Below are 17,616 nucleotides of genomic sequence, written 5' to 3'. Positions count from 1 at the left end.
CAAGAGAAGTTAGTAGGGCTTCTCCCCATTTTATTTTAGCAGCTACTTAAAATAGCACTTGTGTGCTTATTTATAGTACCAGAGTATTCATGAGCAACAAGTCACAGTGATTTTCTTCTTCCTTCAGTGTCTAAAATCATAAAGCAGGCAGCATTATTTGAACATATGAATAGGTGATGTGAAACATCATGTATTTCTGACAGCCCCAGCTTGCAAATGAGCACTAATAATTTATTAATTGCTTTGTTTGCATGTTTTGACACCCAGTCACTCCAGACCCCAATAAACAGCTTGTGGGATTTGACATTATCTGCTGGGCCCTGCAGTGCTATGAACTATCAGCAAATGTGCAAACTTAATGCGTTCGGCTTCATTTTGTGTCGGGTAAGTCTTGTTTCAAATAGGATCTGTTTAGCTCCCGAGCTCTTGTTGCGGAGTCCGCAACTGTACTCAGTTTGATATGTTTTGACAGGCAAGGAGCAAATCCCACTCGGAACTTTTCGGTCAGACCTCTGCTGAAACCAGGGACAATTTACATGAACAGCTGGGAAAGGACTGATATGACTGCAAACCTCTGTCTGAAGAGAAGCAGAGGGTGTATTGTCATGTACAACTATACAGTGGTACCTTGGGTTACATACGCTTCAGGTTACAGACTCCGCTAACCCAGAAATAGTGCTTCAGGATAAGAACAGAAATCAGGCTCCAGCGGTGCAGCGGCAGCTGGAGGCCCCATTAGCTAAAGTGGTGCTTCAGGTTAAGAACAGTTTCAGGTTAAGAACGGACCTCCGGAACGAATTAAGTACTTAACCCGAGGTACCACTGTAGTAGTAGCATCAACGGTATCCTGTAAAAAGAGGCTGTAGGCTGCCATCTCCAAAGTGTTTAGCTGGAAAGGTCTATATGTTGGTCCCTTTTCCACAATGGAAAGGCCAAGAGACGTTTGTAGCATGGTGATTGCTTCCCTAGTGGAACAATTGTAGATTCAGATCTATCAGACTTCCATTTTCGAAACAGCCTTCATTGGGAGATGATCCCAAATGAATGAACAGAAAGCAGGGGAAATGAAAGTGATACAGGCCTTTTAAAACTAGAGTAAGTCTTAAAGAACTTGGAGGAAATTCTGAAATTCAGAAGAGGTTCTAATTTTTAAAAAGTTCCTTCCTTCCTTCCTAAAAGTCCTTCAGAACTTTATTGGGCAGCTAGAATTTAAAGGGAGGACAGGTACACATAAGATCCTCTAAAAGTACATGGAGGGACACATACATGTTCAGCTCTGTCTCAGTTTTTCCCATGACAAATTTGAGCTGCTCTTCCACAGTGATCACCATGTGGCCACCCATATACACTTGCGAATTAAGCTTTTTCTTCTTTACGTCGACCAGTTAAGCTGCTCCTCCTTTTTGGGGCTGATAAATGCCTTACCCTTTAACCCTGGATTTTTGTTAAATTAAAGCAAAACACCTTATATAAATTATTTTTATTTTACATACATTTGTCAGAATTAATTAATCACCCAGTGCTGGCACCAAAATTTCTACATAAAGTTTTAAAGACCAAACTATGTTAATAATTAACTTTTTTAAAAAAACAAAAAAATCTCCCACCCTTCCCCCATCCAGTTAGTAGTAGCGACAGGATTTTGTATGTGTCTGTTTTTTCCTTACTTGAGGTGCACTCAAGCTTAAGAAGCAGTGGCGAGCTTCTCTTGCTAGTGGTTCTTTTTTTGGTTAGCATTTTGCTTCGGTTGACGTCTACATTTAGCATATTTTCATTTTTTTAACGTCAACTCTCAAAACAACCTACACCCCCCCGCAACTGAGTGCCCATAGTGAAAGGCCCAAGTCATAGGCCCACCAGTGTTAACTTATCTACACACGATCATGCAAGATGTGGGAAGCATCTTAACTGCAGTGTGTATGTAATTAATGAAAAGCAAGAAGGCAATGCAAAAATTCTCGTAAGGAAAGGGATGGCAAGAGATAAAACATTTGACCCACTCCTGCAGATTAAAAGTTGAGTTACGTGTTCAGTGGCAAACCTTGCAAGGCTCTCTCAAGCACATGTCGGACCTATGCTCCTGTGAGTATGGGACAGAGTTGGTCACGGATCACATGGGGAATTTGCGGGAAGTGCCACGTTCTGGACTAAGGTACAGATCACAAGCCTGCCCAAAGAGAAGGGACAGAAACACGTATGTGTGCATGTTTTTTTAAAAAAGGAACACTATATCCTGTTTCTATGGAGCACAGCACATAAGGCAGAGAACAGCTAAGGCAAGACGTTTACTCTGCAACACAGATGAGGTAGAGTTACCGTAATTTCATGCCAGTCCTCTTAACATCTGTTCCAAAAGTCTCACAAGGATGACACTGTTTGCGACCCTCCTTTTGTTCTTAGCAGCACCCCTGCATTTTCCATGCAATTAGGGTATGGTGAAATAGTTTAGCTGCTGCTATACCATAAGCTTCAATACATTCACATTCTATCTCAGGGGTGGGCCTGTGCTGTTCCAAGTTAGGACAAGGCTCCCTACCACACAGCACAGGACTGTTCTTTATCCAGTTAGTAGCATTTTAGAACCATTTAATCGTAGAGTTGAAAGGGACCGCCAAAGCACATCTCATCCAACCCCCTGCAATGCAGGAATCTCAGCTAAAGCATCCATGACAGATGGCCACCCAACCTCTGCTTAAAAGCCCTCAAGGAAGGTGAGTCCACCACCTCTTGTGGGTGTCTGTTCCACTGTCAAACAGCTCTTACTGTCAGAAAGTTCTTCCTGATATTTAATCAGAATCTCCTTTTTGTAGCTTGAATCCATTGGTTCGAGTCCCACCCCTCCAGAGCAGGAGAAAAGGAGCTTGCTGTATTGAGTCTCAATCTTCCTTAACCGGGCTCATGAATTGGGGTGTGCAGGTGCCCAATCTTTTATAAGTACATAAAAGCAACCTGCAGGATCAGGCCAATGACCCATCTAGTCCAGGATCCTGTTCCCACAGTGGCCAATAAGATGCTGGTAGGAAACCCGCAAGCAGAATTGCTATGTTTGATTTAATGCATTCTCTCCATGAAAGTAGGAGTGGAGAAGAGTGCCAAGGAGAGTAGCAAGAGAGTATGTTAGCATGCCACTGCTTCCCTCCACAGCAAATAATTATCCACAAGATCAGTCTGTAGATCAGTGTTTCCCAACCGGTGTTCCGCGGCACACTAGTGTGCCGCGAGACGTTGCCGGGTGTGCCGTGGGTGGGAGGCGGGCGAGTCGGGCTGCTTTAGCCCCGTGCGTGCTCTCCCAGCTGGAGAGGTGACGCACGCCTATGGAGGCTCCTGCCATAGGCGCGCGTCATCTCTCCAGCCGGGAGAGGGTCGCGGGGGGCTGCTTTAGCCCCGTGCGTGCTCTCCCGGCTGGAGAGGTGACGCGCGCCTATGGAGGCTCCTGCCATAGGCGCGCGTCACCTCTCCAGCCGGGAGAGTGCGCGCGGGGCCCCCCGCGACCCTCTCCCGGCTGGAGAGGTGACGCGCGCCTATGGCAGGAGCCTCCATAGGCGCGCGTCACCTCTCCAGCCGGGAGAGCACGCACGGGGCTAAAGCAGCCCCCCGCGACCCTCTCCCCGCTGGAGAGGTGACGTGCGCCTATGGCAGGAGCCTCCATAGGCGCGCGTCACCTCTCCAGCTGGGAGAGCACGCACGGGGCTAAAACGCAACCGTCTCCCGGCTGGAGACGCGGGGCTGGGGCGGGGGAAGCCCGAGCTTCCCCCTCCCCCAGAACGGGACCCAGAGCTCTGGGAGCTTGCGGGGCTGGGGGAGGAGGAAGCCCTCCGCCAGCCTCCAAACCATGTTGGGAGTCAGCGGGTGGGCGCGCTACGCCTCTCCCGCTGTCTCCCGCGTTTGCGGGGCTGGCGACGGGGAGGAGCAGGCTTCTCCCCCCGCCAGCCTTCTAGCCAAGTCGGGGGACAGCGGGAAGGGCGCGCTACGCCTCTCCCGCTGTCGCCCGATTTTGCGGGGCTGGCGACGGGGAAAAGCAGGCTTCTCCCCCCCCCCGCCAGCCTTCTAACCAAGTCGGGGGACAGCGGGATGGCGGCGTTCCTTCGGAGGACGCCCGTGCTCCGCGCTGGTGTTGGCCAGCCTTGCGCACCCGGGGGATCTCCCCCCAGGAGCGCAAGGCTTGCAGGCGGCGCAGAGCACGGGGCGCCCTTCAGAGGACGCCCCGTGCTCCGCGCTGTGTTGGCAAGCCTTGCGCACCCGGGGGGCGCGTGGGGCGCCCTGAAACAGAGGGTTCCCCATGCTGCGGACTGTAGCCTGCCGCCCGATGCGCGGGGCGCCCTGAAGCAGAGCGCCCCTCGCGCCAGGCAGACATGGGCCAGCCCCACAAGCTCGGGGGACAGTGGGGAGGCGCAGCACCGCCATCCCACTGTTCCCCGACCTGGTTTTTGGGGGGGAAATAAAGGAAAAAAAATTTTCCTTTATTTCCCCCCCCCAAAAAAAACGTAGGTGCGTCCTATGGGACGGAGCGTCCTAAAAATACGGTACTTACTATTTCATAATAAAGTAATTATAAAATACCGGTACTTTCTTTGTGTTTATTTGATGCCTATTAAAGAGAGTTACTTTATATATAGTCAATATAGGCACAGAGTTAATTTTTTAAACATTTTCTAATGGTGGTGTGCCTCGAGATTTTTTTCATGAAACAAGTGTGCCTTTGCCCAAAAAAGGTTGGGAAACACTGCTGTAGATGAATGGTGACCATGCAAAGGGGTGCATGAATCTGTTGCCGCTTTTATGCTCTGCCTCCACGCATGCAAATTTATTTTTTAGCAAATATTTTACCACGTGTGCTCATGATATGAGCAACACTAAATCATGTGGATCCTCTCACATGGGTTTAACACGCATCTCTAATAAGCAACCCTGAGCCAAAAGTGTGGCAGAAGAGTTCTGGGTAGACAGGGTTACCAATACAGATGTTATCTGCACCCTCTTACAGAACAAATAAGTGCTACCTACCATAGAAAAAATAAGAATGCAAAGTGGTTGTGTTCTTATTCCCCAACTCAGTGAATCCATAGAACTAGTTACTAGAAGCCAATTCAATAACCACATTGAAAGGAAGACAATTTCAGATGGTAGGCCCATCAGCTGCTTTTAACCAGGATGATCAGCAATGAACATAAACATGGGCAGCAGTGAAACTTAAATGATAGAAGAGATCGCATTGCCCCGCAGCCGTTTCCAAAGTATCACAGTCCAGTTATTACTTAGAGGTGGTTTCACTTAAAATATTTAACCACCCTCGTGTGGGACATGAATGACTGGCTGTTACCCTGCTTCAAGAAACTGCTAAAAATCACCTCCTTATTCCTTTCCAACATTTGAAAACTTTGTCCTTAAATGGAGAACGATCAAATCAGTACCAAAAAGTTGTTTGCACTTTTGAAAACAAGAAGGCCACAGCAGAATGTTGAGATAAACCCAGTTTCTAAGCCAAAGTTGGAAGTCTTGGTAGGCGACTGAAACTTTCAGGTTCAACACCAATGTGAAATGAAAGGCCACCAGATGCAGGCTCCAGGGTGCTGTGGCTTGCTGAGTTAAAGATCAGGGACCAAGAAGGAAAGGGGATTAGGATTTGCCAACAAAACAGGAGATAGTAAACCAAAAAAAGGAAGGTGGAGAGTACTACACCTTCAGGTTATTTCCAAGTCTTGATTTGATTGTTGGAGGAGGGGGGAGATATTAACCTTCATTTGTAGGACCTTGAGAGAGGAGGCTGATTAACGAAGATGAGGTCCTCCTTTCAGCTTCATTGATTAGCAAGCAATTATTTCCCCAGCTACTTCCTGGTCTTGGAAGTCAAAATTCTGACGGGTAAAGCTTTGTCCATTCCCACACACCAAGTATCAAGCACAAGATTGGTAGCCAAGCAGCACAACAGGTGACGACAACACATTCCTTCCAAACACACCCACCCGAGGAAGGAGAGATCATCCCAAGACCTTGTACTTTGGCAGGTTCCCTCTTTGGTCTAGGTGCTCCTGAGAGCAACAGTTCACCTCCTCTTTCGAGAAAGAAGGCAGGAAACACACCATTCCCTAGGAAGGGCTGTCTCCAACTGCACCATTTTCTTCCTGGCAGGCCTTGAGTTTGGACAATACAGCATGTATCCGGAAGAGAGTGCGCGACTCCATTGAATAATTCTTGTAGTTGTTTCTGTAGGGAGAGGCAATCAGCAGGTGTTATATCCTGGAATGTGTCTGTTCTACTCATTGTATTTAACAGCATCCCAAGGTATGTGCATCTCAGTAGCCAACCAATGAAACGATGGTAATTTGGTTTCGGGATCATATGGGATCAAAGATCTGGCTCAGTACAAAGCAGCTTCATGTTTTGCCTTACTGGTTCTAAGATCTTATTGCCCAGAATGCAGTTTCAATGGTTGGGTTAGGGGAAAGGATGAGTGGCTGAACTGGCAACCTTTATTCCTTAACCTCCATGGGGTTAATAAATCTTACAGGATTCCATATACAGGTGAAACTCAAAAAATTAGAATATCGTGGAAAAGTTCATTTATTTCAGCAATTCAAGTTAAAAGGTGAAACTAATATATGAGATAGACTCATGACATGCAAAGTGAGATATGTCAAGCCTTTATTTGTTATACAGTGGTACCTCGGGTTAAGAACTTAATTCGTTCTGGAGGTCCGTTCTTAACCTGAAACTGGCTCTTAACCTGAAGCACCACTTTAGATAATGGGGTCTCCCGCTGCTGCCACGCCGCCAGATTTCTGTTCTCATCCTGAAGCAAAGTTCTTAACCTGAAGCACTATTTCTGGGTTAGCGGAGTCTGTAACCTGAAGCATCTGTAACCTGAAGCATCTGTAACCCGAGGTACCACTGTAATTGTGATGATTATGGCATACAGCTGATGAAAACCCCAAATTAACAATCTCAGAAAATTAGAATATTGGGAAAAGGTGCAGTAGCTATTCAATCCACAATATTCTAATTTTTCGAGTTTCACCTGTACATTACAAGGTAGCAAGAGCTTCCGAGGAAGCTTTTGCTCTCTTCCTTAAAGCCAAGCATTGTGGAATAAACCGGGGGGCTCACTTACTTCGCCCGACGAAGCAGCTGCACAGCCTCTTCATTACGGCCTTGTGCCACATAGAGGAGACTCAACTCCAGCAGTGCATTGGGTACCAAGTAGTGATCGTACCGGATCCTCTTCTCACTGCAGACAGGGAGGCAAACATGTGCATGAAAAGCGGCTGGGTTTAGGGTCAAGGTCTACTAGGTCTTGATTTATTTGATTTATTGAATTTATATACTGCCCTATACCCAGAGGTCTCAGGGCGGTTCACAGAATAAAATCAAGATATAAAACCACAAAATACATAATAAAAATAAAAACAATAGCCCCCCCCCCCAATTTTTTTTTAAAGGGCATGGGATGTAAATCAGTCCAACCAAAGGCCTGGTTAAAAAGGAACATTTTTGCCTGGCGCCTAAAGGTGTATAATGAAGGTGCCAGGCGAAATTCCTGGGGAGAGTATTCCACAGATGGGGAGCCACTGCAGAGAAGGCCCCGTTCTCGTGTTGCCACCTCTGGACCTCTTGAGGAGGAGGTACACAAAGGCAGCGGCGTAGCGTGGGTTATCAGCACCCGGGGCAAGGCAAGTAATTTGCGCCCCCCAACCCGGGGCAAGGCAAATAATTTGCGCCCCCTAACCCGGGGCAAGGCAAGTACAGTAATTTACTCTCCCAAGCAGCAGCAGCAGTGAGGCTTCTCTCCTTAATTGATTCCCCCTCCACACCGCGTCGTTTCCTGGCTGCTCCCCCCCCCTTCCCCTCTCTCTCCTCCTCGCTCTGCTTGCCTTGCCCTGCCCTGCCTGAGGGCACCCTGAGGAGACTCCGCTCTCCTTTTTGACCAGGCGAGGTGGGAAAAAGGGGGGAAAGTCTCTTCCCGCCCCCTCGCCAGACTCCCTGCTCCGCTCGGCTCACTACCCAGGCGGCCAGTGGAAAGAGAGACGCAATTACCTCTCCCTCCGCTTCGCCAAGCTGTCAAAGCCCGGCAGCAGCGGCAACGGCAGCAGCAGGCGCAGCCAGACCCCCGCGAGCCAGCCAGCCCGCCCGCCCGCCCGGCTTCCTCTCCTTTTTTTGCCAGCGGCAGAAGGCTTTGCTCTCCCCCTTCTGCGACCTCCTCGCCAAGCCGAGCGAGCGCGGGCTCCCTAACCAGTGGATTTTAGTAGGGGCAGAGAGCTGCTAGTGCGAGTGCGCCCCTGCCCAAGTTGCGCCCGGTGCGGCCGGCACCCCTGGCACCCCCCACGCTACGCCACTGCACAAAGGAAGGCCTCATAAGATGATCTCAGGGTCTGGGTAGGATATGGAAAGAGGTACTGGAATGGAATGAACATATATGAATTAATAAGAGGTGGAACACAAATGGGAACCAGATGGTTGTGTTTGCAGAGGATTGTAGGTAGAATGGGAAGCAACCTACTCCTTGAGAAGCATCAAATTACTTTCAGCCATCTAAAGGGTGGTGAGGCCTGAGGAGAGGAAGCATGAAGCCCTCTTTCTGTGCCAGGCAGAATGATCCTTACCTTGGGAGAAGCCCAGCTCATTAAAGAAAAACCCATATTCTCCTCCAAATAGACTGGAAACTCTTGGGAATCTCACCTGCCATGGACAGCACTGAAGCAAGCCTCTGCTTCAGCCGAACTGTGCAAGTGCTTCAGAACCAGGCCTTTGAGAAGTAGTACCAGACACCGGTCATCCACCTGGTACTCACTGGCTGAAGGTAATGGGGAAGAATAGGAAGGAAAACGGCAAAAAGAGAGGTGAACCAAGCTAAGCAGTTGCTGCCCCCCAACTCCACACTTGAGGAGCAGTTGGCAGTTCATATGCATTCAGATTATTGGTCAGCAAACACTTCCTTTGTTCTCAACACTACAACTAGGAAGGAAAACTCAGTGTTTCCCCGCTTACATGAATTTCCCTGCCCAGTTTACTTGTAAGCCGGAACAGACACTTTGTAAAAAACAGGCCAAAAAAGGAAGGCATCTAAGCTCCACATATTATTTCCTGGGATCAAGGAATTGTAACTTTGAAGTCCAGTACAAAAACCTTGCCTTCTCATGGTTTCAAAGAAATTCTGCCAAGTTTCTGACAAGGATTTGAAAACTAACAGAGGTTATCAATATTTCCCAAACTTTTAGCATGTCATTTCGTCCCTGGAATCAGCTAGACTGGTACAGTAAAGAAAAAGCGATTTATATATGTTGTGCGATATATAACATCGTGCCACCGGATGGCAATGTGGAGTCCTGTTTTTCTCTGCCTGTTTTCCCTGTTTTAAATTTACAATGCTTTAAACTGAAACGCTTCTTTGATGTGTCTAGATCCAGTCCCTGTCTACCTTGCCCCATTATTTACTCCTCTAAATATTGTGCCGAGATATTAGGATATGCAACTTCTATTTTTTGCATGCATTCCAGAACATAATTTGCTATTCTAGCAGCTCTGCATGCCCACCCACCCTTTGCCACTTTCGTGAAACCAGTGTGTTACCTGGTGCTTTCTCTAGCATCTTCTCAGCCTGTGTCAGAGTCTCTAGAGTCCCCTTGAGCAGTTCCTGGCGCTTGCCCAGGACGGTGAATCCATTCCACATATACATCATCTCCTGGGAGGGAAAAGCACAGGGAGGGCATGGTTATGATAGCAGGAATTTGGGACGGAGGTAGGAAGAGGGGAGAGACAGAGGCCGCAGCACCTCCTTTCTCATCAAACTATTTTTGCCAGCCCAGGGGAAGCAGACAGAAGCTTCTTGCCTCTTGAGACTCGTACATGCATCTCTTGTGTGCAACTAGATGCACACAAATGGACGGGTGTGGGAGGACACAATGTTCCTCAGATGTGAGAGCGTAGCAAATATGTTTTCTGCATCAGAATTTATGAGAGGAAAATGCACACCTCTTTCTTTTCATTTCTACGTGCGGCTCCTGGACCAATTTAAAACTAGCAATGAGATGCACAGCTTGCAGATTTAACATATAGAATAAGAAGAATGCACATTTAAAGAAGACTGAAAAATGTTTACTGAGTATATGGGTGAAAACTGTGTTCATTTAAAATGCTGGTAGCATTAAGATAAATTAAACAGTGTAAATAAGATTTGATGGATGTAACATTGGGTTACTGAATGGTTTAGTTCATGTAAAATATGCAGGGATGTTGGGTATGCAAAATGAACCACGGAAAGAGAAGAAAGGAAGTCATTGATTTAAGGTTGTTTAAATGAATATTTTGAAATGTAATTTAGAAATTTTAGTAAAAAATATATATTAAAAAATAATACTGGCAATGAGAGCATGGTCATGAAAAGGTTTTCCATTCACTTGAAACCATGACATCTCTCGCACCCATGCCCACAAGCGTAGAGAGGTCATGTATCTCCACCCTTACCAGGGCTGGCACAGGCAGAGGAACATGTTCGCTCGCTTTGTAGCGCCTCGCTTTGCGGATGGCGAACTTCTCTGTGGGTGGAGACTTCCCTGCGATCTTCTGCTTGAAGGAGGAAACTTGCCTGCAAGGGAAAGACAGGTGGAGAGCCTCACTGCAGCTTTGTTCCAACAGGGAAGCCAAAGAGAGAGAGACTGTGCTCCCAAGAAGTACTTCATCCACCTTTCAGGGACTCTGGCTACGCTCGCTCAAGGAGCCTGCCTGCTGGCAAGCAGCAAACCTCATCCACAGCTTGCAGCCATTCAGATAGGTGCCAATCACACATCAGTCCTCCAGTAACACTGCTGTTATTTCTGCACAGCAAATATTCTGGCAAAACACTTGCAGAACTGGGGCTCCTAGACCAGGGGTACTCTAGTTGCTAACACCTTACAGTTGCAACAAGAGAACAGAACTCAGCCCGCATTGTCCCTCCCTCAACAAGTGCTAGTGTGTGACACAAAGGGGGGCTTTTACCTGAAGAGCTCAACCTCATCCTCACCAAAAGGCCGCGGTTCCTCTGGAGGCAGCATGCTAAGGAAGGCAGCTTTCATGTACACATACATTGCCTGTAGGGAGACAAGGAGGGTATAAAGAAGGGAATAAGTCCAACCAGGGACAGAGCAAGGTGGTGAGAGGGAGGGAGGAGAGCAGCAGCAGGTTTGCTTTGGGGAGTTTAACAGCCTGGGAATCATAGTGAGCAAGACTCTTCTGAGTGAGCTGGAAAAGGGAAAGGAAAGCACAAAAGGGAAGTCCCTTCAGCTGCAGACATAACCCTGCATTGGCCACTCACAAACTAGGCATTTGGGAAGTTTCAAGAGCTTGGAGGGGCATGTAGCAAGAGCAACACAAAATAGATTCCATTGTTGAAGAGTGCCTGGAAAACACCTAACCCAGATACATGTCATCTGGCCGTAGTGACTAATGATGATGGATTCTGACCTCATTCAGAAAGTAAGGGGTAGGATTGAGAACCTGGCAGGCAGAATATCGGCTTTAGTCATCAGAGGCTGAATCTGAGTGGGCCTTGCAATGCAAGCCATGAGGGAAGAGAGGGAGAAAAACTGTGAAGCCGAACACACAGAGAGAGCTTGATATAAAAGGCAAAGCCAGCCTGGCGACATAAGGTCTCCTAGCAGCCACTTATGCTGGTGATAGTTTTAACAAAGTGAGGCCTACAGGGTCCCTTGCCGCATTGAACAGGGTGCAACTCCAGTCCCATAGCACAGCTGCAAAATATTCTTAGCTGGGCTAATTGTAAAGGGTAAGAAGAAGTATTCCCAGGCAACGCTTCACACAGGCATTGCAGTTCCAGAGTCTGCCTGCTGAAGTTACTGGAGGTTCTGCTATTTTGGCTGTAAAGGTGCCCAGAGCCCTGTGGATCAGCTAGTATCAAAAGAAGGCATCTAGCCTCAGTGCTCTCTTCTTATTTGAAGCAAGGAAAAGTCTCCCACTTTCCAGAACTGAGGTCTGTCTCAAAGGAAACCCTGCAGGGAACAATAACTCCTCCGTCCTGCTGCTCATTAACCTCCTGTTCGCATTTCGCACCTTGGACCATCGATTCTCCTTGCTCAGCAGGTCCGCATAGAAGTAGGCCATCTTCCACATTCCTTTGTAGGCAAAGCACCACATCAGCTCCCAGTAGCACATATGGTGAAACTGCTTCCAGGCCTGCTGGGCTGAGCAGCCTTCTTCAAACTTCTTGATGGCCTGGGCAGAGATGGAGAGGCCAAGCCCAGGTTAGTCCAGAAAGGAGATGAAAGGTAGCAGCAGCAGCAGCTCAGTACTTTTCACTAGCAAGCACAGTGGGAAGGGTTTTATACTGGAAGCAAAACTCCCAGCCTTTCACCATGGGGGAGCTGTGATGGGGTGGTATAAGAATGTGTGCGGCCGCTTCTCACCTCATTGATGTTCCCTTTGATCTCCTCTATCCTCCCCGCAAAGAATAAGAAAATGGCACTCTGCAAGGCGAGAGAAAGAGGACTCAGACATGAAAGACAGGGAGCCACAAGGCATGTGAAGCTCAGGCTCCTCCATTCATTCATTCATTCACACACACACACACACACACACACAATATGTGATGGCCTGGGATTCGGACTCAGATGCTGAACCTGAGGGATCCCAGCCTGCACAGGATTCCCCGCCTCCAGAACCAGCTGAGCTGGGGCTGGGCCATGAGCCTGAAGGGTCCTCACCTGTGCTGGATCCTCAGGTGCAGGCACCAGCTCTGGTTCCTGAGGTGATGGAGGACCCATTGCCTGCAGGTGCTCCACTCTCAGCCTTGTCAGAGGAAGCTGAGGTTGCCTCTGGGTCCGGTAACCCTCCAGCCTCTCCTGAGCTGCAGAGGCTCAGGGCAGAGAGGCGGAGGGAACTAAGTTCCCACAGGAGGAGTGCTCACCTCCAGGCCAGGAGAGGTGAGTCACCAGAGGATCGGGGCCGCCCTATGCCTCAGGACAAATAAAAGCTGGCCAGCCCCAGTCCCAAGTTGCGGGAGCAACATTGTTGGATGCTAGTTCCTGCCTGAACCCTGTCCTGCTTTCCTGCCTGAGCTCCTGACCCGCCCTGGCTCCCTGCTTGCATGTCTCTTCCTGACTTCACCCGACTCCCTGCCCTGCACCCAGCTTCAGCTACTACGGACTGCCTCCATGTTGCACCTTTGACCATGGACCAGACTTGGACCTCGCTTCTCGGGTAACCCACGGGACCAGCACACAATATCTGAAGTTGCATGAAAAGCATGGACCCAGCCTCTGAGGGCACCTGCAACCTGTTCAGAGGTGGTGGTGGCAGGAGAACGTGGCCTAAGACTCCAGAGCCCCCATTGGTCAACCCACTTATAAGGGGAGAGAAGAACCCGCCAAGTGTTTCCTACAGCATCTCTGAGGGCCTAGGACCATGGTCTTAAGACCCTGAGGCCTTCTGAGGCTGAGAAGGTTAGGTTTCTCCCTCAACGCAGCAGTCAAAAGGCGGGGCAGTTGTGAGAGACCGCCACCCAACTCTAAGCACACCATGCCTGGTGCTTTGGATCCGCCTTGCGCAACACCAGAGTAGGGCACAAATGCCGCCCCAGGCAAAGGGGCTCCTGCAAAGCCTAGTAGCAGAAATCCAAGAGATTGAAACCCCCACTCCCACCCCTCCCCAGTCACAACAGAGGGTGCCGGCCTGGTCTGCACATGCAGCAGAATGATGTGGTAGAGTCTCAAAGGTGGGAAGCAGCCGCTTTAGACTGCGGGGGCCGTTTTAGAATGCATCCCATTTATCTGAATGCATTTCAAGAAGAAAGCCAGCCCATTGCGGGCAAATGTTCTAATCCCATTTCCCTCCCTGGTGTGCTAGGTTTCTGCCTACAAGGAGACGTATATCCAAGGGAGAATTTAGGGGAGGGAAACAAAAAACAAAAAAGATCCCCCACCTGCGGTCCGAAATGGCACAGTCCATTCTACCAATCCATTCCGCTGCTTATGCAGAGTCGGCCTGAGTCTTGAAAAAGACACGGGGCACAGAGACAGGGATGGGAAGAGAGAAAAAGAGCGCAATCTTAATATGGCAAAAACCCTGAACCAGAAGGCATGCTGTTTGCTGCAGAAGTGCTCCAATTTGGGGGGGGGGGGAAAGGAGGGGAGTCCTTAATAAAAGCCACCAGCTCCACCACCACACTCAACTTTAGCCAATTCACAGGTCGCTTTCTAGCCTTCTGGAAATAGTAGCTAAGGGGGCTGACGCAAAAGGGAATTGTGCCCCAGCCCCACTGTAATTTAAGCACCACACCACTGCCTCAAAGTGGGGTAGGTAAAGCCTAACTGGTCCCTCTTAGGAACATTAGGCAAGGGGTCTTCTTTATAGCTCTCCAGTAAGGAGTACAGGTAACTGCACAGGTATCAGGTGAGTGCCTGTAAAGCCTGCAGCACTTTGCAAATCATCCGCACGGTGCCTTACCTTAGGGTAGCGGGCGAGGTACGGACTCAGAAGGGCCTCAGCCTCTGTAAAATTGTCTTCACCAATCCCTGGTGGGAGCACAGAAAGGGGGTGGCGTTAAGCATCTTCCCAAAGGGCACCCTCTCCCCTGATGTCCCTAAGCAGAGCAAGGTCACAATATTTTGCACCACCAAAAGATTTGCTCCAGATTCTCTTGGAGTGTCCCAGGGGAGACACCTCTCTCCCATTTGGTAATTTCAAGCTGTTAAGGCCAACTCTAGCAAGCTCATGGCTGAAAGGAAACTCGCAGCTCATACTTAACCACAACACATCTCCAGCCCAGTTCAGTTCAGTCAATATCAGAAGGATTTGAATTCGAATTCTGCACCCTCCCTCCCTCCTCTCACCCGCCTCAGGGCCCTCCTTCATTTCCCCCCACAAACCAACTTCTGTAATCAGAAGAATTTGCATAGACCCCAATGAAGTGGCATAAGCCAGTTGTGGCAGGAGACGTTACATCTGAGCAGATACTGAGCCGAAGGACTGACCCTAAGCAGGTCATGGAATAAAAGCCTCCAAATGGGGAAAAGGGGCCCCAGTTTCCCAGCCTTACTGTTGCCAACCCAGTTATAGGCCACCATTTTCTATTCTGCTTCCCAAAGGTGGAGAGAAGACTTTACCTAAGACGAAGGTAAGAAAGGTGTAGTAGCAGAGGAGCAACATTGTACAAAGCAAAGCCCGCAGGTTGGCTGTGGTGGCCCCCTGATGCAGCTGCTGCAGGCCGTAATCCTGGTGGGGAAGAAGAAATAAAAATAAGGTGGGGGTTGAGAGAGAGAGTCGGAGGGAACAGCTCTTTGTAGGTAAACGCAACAAAGATCAGCCATGTGAGAGTTCCATTCAGCAAAGGTCTCCGGATTCACCAGAATAATTCCCCAGGAAATACTCAGCTAATCAAAGAACAAGCTGGTGCAGAGGCCTACTACAAACACATCAGCACCCATCCCAGCATGAGGGACGAAACAGCACACAATAGATAGCCTTAAAGACCATCAGGGCATTGTCTGTGTCTCTGGACTGGAAGTAATGGCTTGAGGCGGCAAGTACATAGCCTCCAACATTTCTCCGATGACTATAGGGTTGTTATCAATGATGATAACAATAACAGGTAGTTCTGGGTACCTAAAATGTATAGGAACTTATTCATGTATGCAACTACAGCGGCAAGAATGTTACTTGCCCCCAAATGGAAAAAAGCAGAAGTCCCAGAAAAGGAAGAATGGATACAAAAACTTATGGAATACGCAGAAATGGCGAAACATACCAGAATAATATTAAATCAAGTTAACAATTTTTTATTATAAAATAATGGAAATGGTCTATTGAATATTTACAGCTAAATTATAAACAGATAAAAACATTGGCAGGATTATTGTAATAACCTGCAGTTTTATAAGAGTATATATTTAAAGATGATTTATAAATGAGCAAATTAAGTTACTTTGGATATGCAGAAGATATAAAAAATAAATTTAAGGAACTGCAGAAAGAGGGGGAAGGAAGTCAAGTTTTGAAATGTCAATATGATTGTAAAATTAGTGAAATGTAAAAAATTAGTGAAATGTATAAACTTGAAAAGTATAAATAAACAAACTTTTTAAAATGTTAATGTTGATAATAATAATAACTGTTGTGTTGTTGTTGTTGTTGTTGTTTTACTATTTATACCCCACCCATCCTACTGGGTTGCCCCAGCCACTCTGAGCAGCTTCCAACATAATATAAAAACATAATAAAACATTAAACATTTTTTAAAATCCCTATACAGGGCTGCCTTCAGATGGCTCAGGGGTCAGATAACTCTATATTTCCCAACATTTCTCTGATGAAAATAGGAAGATCAGAAACTGGGACGGCTTCTGTAAATCTGGAACTGTCCCTGGAAAATAGGGACACTTGGGAGGGTCTGCAGCTGCAGGATTTGGGTGTTATTTGCCAGTCCACCTGATCCAGGTCTTGCATGTCCTGAGTGTGTACAAGAACTATGAATAGAAAGCATTCTAGATCCAAGTCCTTAGATGCACCTGTCAGACCACACACGGCTTCAGTGACACCTCTAAAAACATGGAAAGGTTCAGGTCAGGCCCACCAACTTTGTAGGTTTGGATTAGGCAAATGAGGTAGCCTCCAGATGTCAGACACAGCTCCTGTCAATCCCAGCCAGCCAATGGCCAGGGATGATGGGACTTTTAGTCCAACAATATCTGGATGGTATTGTCTACACCAGGGGTGGCCAGCTCCCAATAGACTGCGATCTACTCACAGAGTTAAAAACAGGCAGTGATCTACCCCCTTTTTTGGGTTCAGGTCAAAGTTGTTGAGCATTTTTAGGAAGGAAAGCCCTGTTTTTAGGGGTTCAGGTCAAAGTTGTTGTGGAGCTTCTTTTTATGGGCTTCTTTGGGGGGAGCCAGTGATCCACCACAGATGTCCAGTGATCTACCAGTAGATCACAATCTACCTGTTGGAGGACGTGCCTGGTCTACACCATGGGTAGGCAAACTAAGGCACGAGGGATGGATCTGGCCCAATCACCTTCTAAATCTGGCCCGCGGACAGTCCGGGAATCAGTGTGTTTTTAAATGAGTAGAATGTGTCCTTTTATTTAAAAGGCATCTCTGGGTTATTTGTGAGGCATAGGAATTTGTTCATTTTCTCTCTCTTTTTTCCAAAATATAGTCCGGCCCCTCACAAGGTCTGAGGGACAGTGGACTGGGCCCCTGCTGAAAAAAATTGCTGGCCCCTGGTCTACAAAGAGCTTTCTCTGCCCCAGGTTGCAGACAGATGCTACCCATCAAAGTAGATATACAGAGCTAGATAGGTAAATGACAGCATTTATATCTAGAAGTAAGCAGACCACATTCTGCCTCTTCAAACACACACACAGGCAGGCAGGCAGTCGTACCTTGTCCCCTGAAAACCCTGCAAATTCCAGAAGTCTCAGGATCCGGGGTGGGAAAAGGGAGAGCGTCTGTGGAAGGAAGACATTGACATGAATGGCAACGGACACTTGTGGGGAGAAAATCTCCTCTTAGACTTCATACTTCTTCAGCAGTGGAAAGCTCCACTTTTCGAGTGTGATCCACTTGCAAATGGACACATCAGAAGCAGACAGTGTGGTCCCTTCCTGATGTTATTAGGACTCCCAAC

At 48.0% G+C, this 17,616-nt stretch overlaps 1 protein-coding gene across 9 annotated transcripts in view; it reads right to left on the bottom strand.

Annotated features, from left to right (window-relative positions):
• Positions 1 to 4,731: 4,731 nt before the first annotated feature.
• LOC309332193 (tetratricopeptide repeat protein 39A-like) overlaps positions 4,732 to 17,616 on the bottom strand; it is a 29,356-nt gene continuing 16,471 nt past the window's right edge. For 7 of the 9 annotated variants that reach the window (XM_081845162.1, XM_081845163.1, XM_081845157.1 and 4 more), the window contains exons 8-18: positions 17,372 to 17,437; positions 15,093 to 15,201; positions 14,434 to 14,501; positions 12,396 to 12,455; positions 12,043 to 12,204; positions 10,972 to 11,063; positions 10,459 to 10,579; positions 9,565 to 9,676; positions 8,674 to 8,788; positions 7,109 to 7,225; positions 4,732 to 6,204 (exon numbers count right to left, since the gene is read on the bottom strand). In XM_081845162.1, the coding sequence (XP_081701288.1) occupies positions 6,087 to 6,204; positions 7,109 to 7,225; positions 8,674 to 8,788; positions 9,565 to 9,676; positions 10,459 to 10,579; positions 10,972 to 11,063; positions 12,043 to 12,204; positions 12,396 to 12,455; positions 14,434 to 14,501; positions 15,093 to 15,201; positions 17,372 to 17,437 (1,140 nt within the window). In that variant the 3' untranslated portion in view covers positions 4,732 to 6,086. Of the gene's footprint in view, positions 6,205 to 7,108; positions 7,226 to 8,339; positions 8,789 to 9,564; positions 9,677 to 10,458; positions 10,580 to 10,971; positions 11,064 to 12,042; positions 12,205 to 12,395; positions 12,456 to 14,433; positions 14,502 to 15,092; positions 15,202 to 17,371; positions 17,438 to 17,616 lie in introns of those variants that run through there. The other 2 variants (XR_014152062.1, XM_081845164.1) reach the window with 2 other exon arrangements.

The sequence above is a fragment of the Podarcis erhardii genome (genome assembly GCF_964252035.2).
Source record: "Podarcis erhardii genome assembly, chromosome: 17".
Classification (NCBI taxonomy): Eukaryota; Metazoa; Chordata; class Lepidosauria; order Squamata; family Lacertidae; genus Podarcis; species Podarcis erhardii.
This window is presented reverse-complemented; position numbering and strand designations above follow the sequence as displayed.